The sequence below is a fragment of the Gracilinanus agilis genome, chromosome 4 (genome assembly GCF_016433145.1).
Source record: "Gracilinanus agilis isolate LMUSP501 chromosome 4, AgileGrace, whole genome shotgun sequence".
NCBI classification, from domain to species: Eukaryota; Metazoa; Chordata; class Mammalia; order Didelphimorphia; family Didelphidae; genus Gracilinanus; species Gracilinanus agilis.
The window spans coordinates 128878922-128884551 of record NC_058133.1 but is presented as its reverse complement, the minus strand read 5'-3'; the positions used below and the strand labels follow the sequence as shown (position 1 = coordinate 128884551).

The 5630-nt window shown below is 41.2% G+C and overlaps 1 protein-coding gene across 1 annotated transcript in view; it reads right to left on the bottom strand.

Moving 5' to 3' along the window:
• Positions 1-5423, bottom strand: part of LOC123245997 (mitochondrial amidoxime-reducing component 1-like) — a 39692-nt gene extending 34269 nt beyond the window's left edge. The window contains exon 1 of the mRNA XM_044674962.1: positions 5020-5423. Within this exon, the coding sequence (XP_044530897.1) occupies positions 5020-5348 (329 nt within the window). The 5' untranslated portion in view covers positions 5349-5423. The remainder of the gene's footprint in view (positions 1-5019) is intronic.
• Between the last annotated feature and the right edge of the window lie 207 nt (positions 5424-5630).

The following is a 5630-nucleotide window of genomic DNA, read 5'->3' as shown; positions in this document are numbered from 1 at the left end:
AGAGAGAGAGAGAGAGAGAGAGAGAGAGAGAGAGAGAGAGAGAGAGAGAGAGAGAGAGAGAGATACTACCTGGTGAGCTAAGATGAAGGGTGTGATCAGCTGGACTTTCTCTAAAGGCAGTTATAGACAGTTATAGGTAGTTATAGGTAGCTAGTTAGGTATCAGGCAATTTCTTTCTCTACCTCTTTCTTATATTTCTCTCATTTACTATATTCATTTTACTATATTCTGTTACCATCTCTATTTTAATAAAACTAAATTGTTAATTGTTAAAATCTGCTAGAATTTTTCTTTTCTCTGGCTTAAAGGGATAATATTAATTTACAACTCTAATATAATCTCATTAAAACTTAAGTTATTAAAAGCTGCTCTCTTATTTTTTCAAAACTCCTAAAATTAGGATTAATTTTTTATTAATTAATTTAATAAATTAAAATTAAATAATCCTTACAGTGTGTGTGTGAGAGAGAGAGAAGGAAAAAGAGGGAGGGAGGAGGAAGAAGCAGAGGCAAAGAGAAAGGAGGAAGAGAGAGCATAAGGTACCCTACAGAAATGCTGAATTTATCCCTTAGATTTCAAGGTTTAATGATTATTCATTAATGGATAAATAGCTACAAAGCACTTACGAGCTACTTGAGATTATGGAAATTTAAAAGTAATATAATTTTATCTCAATTACCAGAAAATCTGAGAGATAGGGACAGTATATAATGGTAGGGCAGATAATCTCATGAGGAAATTAGAAAGACCTGCATTCATATACTTTTTTTTTTTAACATATCCTAGATGTACAACCATGGGAAAAGGTCTTAAGCCTCAGTTCTCCAGAGTGAACTCTAAAACTCTAAGTTACAAGTAAAATGATTTGTGTGTGATCTTCCTGAGTCAGGAAGACTCAGCTTCTGAGTTCAAATCTGGCCTCAGCCACTTACTGGCTATATGATCCTAGGCAAGTCACTTAATCCTATTTGCCTCAGTTTTCTCATCTGTAAAATGACCCTGAGAAGGAAATGGGATACTAATCCAGTATCTTTACCAAGAAAGACCAAATGGGGTCCCAAAGGATCAGACATGACTAAAATGATGAACAACATGATCCTTACTGATGGAAAGAATTTTCATATTGGAAGTTCCTTTTAGTGATAGGATCAGCTCTGGACCTAAGACCCACCTAATCATGACAGGATAGAAATTCTGAGAGACAAAGTTTTGAACATAATCAATTTATTAGCTAGCTAGGTTGTTGTTGAGCTATGGTGATCTCTTCATGATTCATGAACCATAGCACACCAATGCTGACCATGAGGTTTTCTTGGCAAAGATACTGGAGTGGTGCGCCATTTCCTTATCCAGAGAGAAATAAGTTAAACAGAGATTAAGTGACTTGCTTAGAGTCAGCACAGCAAGGGAGTAACTGAGGCCAGATTTAAACTCAAGTTTTCCTGATTCCACGCTCAGCTCTCTATCCACTAAGCCATCTGCATTAGCCAGGTTAGCAGTAACCAATAAATTGGGTCTATCCCTTCTCAATAATCAAAGCCTGGAGTAAGGAAAGGCAGGATCTTTTATGGTGATTAACAGGACAGAGCAAAAACTCGAGTCATATAAGTATGTCTTCTTCTGATTGGCCAGAAAGTAAAGACCTTCTGGTATCAGCTAGACATAATTATTTGGACGCTCCCTTTTGAAACAACCCCTTAACCACAGACAAGATATATGATTCAGTCACAAGACAAAAGTAAAACAATCCAGATTGGTCATTTCAAAAAAGAGGTAGGATAAGCATCTTCTCTGTTCTATCCCATTGCAGTATGGGGAGATGAGATCTGTTCTCAGGTGATGGTAGTAGTCCTCAGGCAATGAGATTGTCTGCAGATGATAGGAATTGCTAGGCAAAAGTTTAAATGGATGAGATTTGACTTCTGGTCAAATCAGGTTTTTCTGGAATGTGGATTGAGGGTGAAATTACTAGGGTAAGGAATATCTAAGAGAAATTTTAAATCTAGCTTGATTAAATCTTAACAAAATAGAATTAAAAATCAATTTTCAATGTCACAAAAACAAGAATAACAACAAAAACCTTACTATTTTCAAAAATAATTTAAAGAAATGCTGATATTCTAATTCACAGAAAACTCTGGTGAGTGGGTACTTCCTGTATTAAAGTCTTATAATAATCTTTTTTTTTCTTCATAGTGTAAAACAGTAAATAATGTACTGATCCTGGAGTCTAAAGGAACCTGGTTTAGATTCTCTCTCTGAGGCTCACTAGACATTCAAGCATGGGCAATTCACTACATATTTTAAAACATAGGCAGCAACTGTCCATGGTTTTTTCCACTAAACAAAGAGTTTCCAGATGGAAGTAATCTACAGTGCCTTTTCCAAAAACAAGCCATAGTCTATTTTTTAAAAAATCAACTTACAGATGTAAAAATTGATAAGACATATTCCAATTCAATATAGACCCTTTATTTCATTTTCCTATTTTGCATTACAAATTCAGTGAATTTATTACTCTATTAAATAAAGAGGCACTGCTATTCTTGAGGGGCATTTGAGACTAAAAACTCCTAGCAGAAGAGAAAGCAAAACAGAGTGAAGAGAAATCAACAGAGTATTTTCACTGAACATACAAACTGCCCACTTGGAATTTGTAGGGGCACATTCCCAATAAGGATATGAGGAAGTAATTTGGATGAAAATAGCCTCATTCAATATTTAAAATGCTATTGGTGCAGCACCGTTCATGCTATGCTCATGTGACAGAAACATAGCCAACATATTCAGAACTCTAAAAGACAAACCTTGTATAATTTCCAGAAAGGTCAAAGAATATAATCCTTTCCCTAACTCTCTCCATCTCAACCCTTTGTCTCCCGACAAAATATTTACTAGAGTCATTTGATCATTTCTTGTGACATAGGGGATAGAGTGCTGGGTCTGAGCTCGAAGCTGATCTCAGACACTAGCTATGTGACCCTGGGCAAGTCATTTAACCCTGTTGGCCTCAGTTTCTTCATCTGTAAAATAATGGAGAAGGAAATAGCAAACCACTCCAGTATCTGTCAAGAAAACCTCAAATGAAGTCACAGAAGACTCATGACTAAAATGGCTGAACAATAGCAAAACCTCTCTTTGGTTCCTATAGATAGCCAGGATAAACAACCATAATCAAAGGATCCCATAAGGAGCCCTAGAGATCATCCTCTAATACCCCCTAATTTTTACAATTACAAATCTACAATTTTATAATTTTAATTTTAAATTTACAATTTCAATCCCCCTAATTTTACTGAGGAAACTGAAACCAAGAGGAGAAAACTAAATTGCCCATGATCACATAGTGGTAGAATCATGATTGTAAGCTAAATCCTTTGACTTGAAATCCAACATACTGCATCCACTTCACCATATTAACCTCCTGAATCAATCATTATTCACGTTCAGAAATATCACTTTGCAGAGCAGATTATCCTTCCTTCTTCCCCAGGCTGCGAACCTTTCAAGTCTCTCACTCCTCTAGCAGTCAATGGAATGGGGAGGGGGGGGAGGGTCGAGGGAAGGGGGAAGAAAACAGCCTAATCTCTCTCCATTTTCCTGTTCCAAAGGTGTAAGGGAGATTTAAAATCAAGGTTAAAAGGAGAAACTCGATCTATGGACTTGTGGTTATCCCAAGTTTCACAAACTGCAGGAGCCTAGGAATTAATTGTGAACATAACCAAAAAGAATAAAACCTCTTTCTAATCCTCAACCATAAAATCTCCTTTCAAAAGGATGATTAGATCTTATTTATTTATTTATTTTAAATTTTAAACCCTTAACTTCTGTGTATTGACTTATAGGTGGAAGAGTTGGTAAGGGTAGGCAATGGGGGTCAAGTGACTTGCCCAGGGTCACACAGCTGGGAAGTGTCTGAGGCCAGATTTGAACCTAGGACCTCCCATCTCTAGGCCTAGCTCTCAATCCACTGAGCTACCCAGCTGCCCCCAGGATAACTAGATTTTAAAATGAAGGTAGCTGTCCAGCAGAGTACAAAAGAAGAGCACTAAGGTGGCATAAAGGTTGAATTCCCCAGTAGGATGTAAGCTCCTTGAAGGCAGAAATTGCTTTGATTCTTTAAAAATTATTATTACTTTTCATCCTCAGCTTCTAAAACAGATGGAAGGGCCTTTGGGAGCCAAGTCCAACTCTTGATTTTACAGATGAGGAAAATGAGGCCCAAAAAGGTTAATAACTTGGTCAGTTACACAGCTAGTAAGTGTCTGAGGTAACATTCTAACTTCCTGACTTGAATGAAAAGTATGAATGAAAAGACTTATTGATTGGTTTCATTATACACAGGGGTGCTGGTGGGAGAGCCACCCGCTTTCACAAAATCAACCAGTGCTCATTTTTTCCTTTGTCTGACTAGTATTCATCATTGCAAGGAACTCCCTTTGAGGGCTACCTCCACCAATGCATATCCTCAACAAATCTGTCAGAAAATCGAGCTCCTTTTGGGAGTTGCTTGGGGTAATGAAGTGACTTGCCCACCGTCACCCTTCACCCTAGTGGGTATGAGCTGCATAACTTGAATCCAGATTCTCTGGACTCCAAGGCTTTCTAGTCTTCCATCCATTGAACCACAGTGTGTATAGGGTGCTCTTAGGATTGAGATAATTTTTCAAGTACTCAATAAACATTTAATAAAATTGAAATTTCCATCGAACGGACACACGATGTGTTGTGGGAACTTGAAGTCACTTTATGCCACAATTCCTCAGCAGCCACATGGGAGATTGTAAAAACAAAACAGCCAGCAACTGAGGACTAAGTCAAAATGCACTTTTGCATTTTGCATATTAATATAGCAACCCAGAGTCACATCTCTCAACACAGCTATTACAAATCAATGCCTTTCCTGGCCGAGAGGAAAACTCCTGGGACATGAGTCCTAGAATCCTTCATCAGCCCTTCCCACCCCGCCTTCTCTCGATCCCAGGGACTGGAGCAGCTGCGCCCTGAGCTAGAGGATACCTGTCCCTCAGGTGTCCGCTGCGCAGCCCCATCGGCGTGCATTCTGCCTCGTTCACAGGCACCCCCTTGCAGGACTTGATGGGGTAGATCCAGAGCTGCGCCACGGTGCCCACCTGCTGCAGCCGCTGCCGCTTTCGCTGCCGCCGCCAACGCCAGTGCCCGCCTCTAGTGCTCCAGGCGGCTGCGGTCAGCGCGGCGGCGGCAGTCAGTCCCAGAACCGCCGCCCGGAGCCAGGCGGCCCTGGGTTGTGCCGAGACTGGGAGCGCTAGGCCGAGGCGGAGCTGGGGGAAGAAGAGCCCGGTGAAGATAGACGAAGTTGCAGCGCCCATGACTACAGGGGGAAAGACCAAGGCTGCCCGCTGCCGAAGGGGCACTGAGCAGAGGAGAGCGTGAACAGTTCGTGGAGCTCGGGCACGAACGGGTCACTCTGGAGCTGGGGCCCTAGGCTCAGCCACCGGCCTGGGCCCGGAGGGGAGGCGCGGGCCCTGCTCCGACGCCCGGAGTGGGAGGGGAGAACCTTGCACCCTTTGTGCTCCTGCCTTGAGCAGCCAGAGCCCTGCCTCCAGGACGGAAATATCTGGCATTCTCTGGGGAGGAGGTGGGGGTGAAGG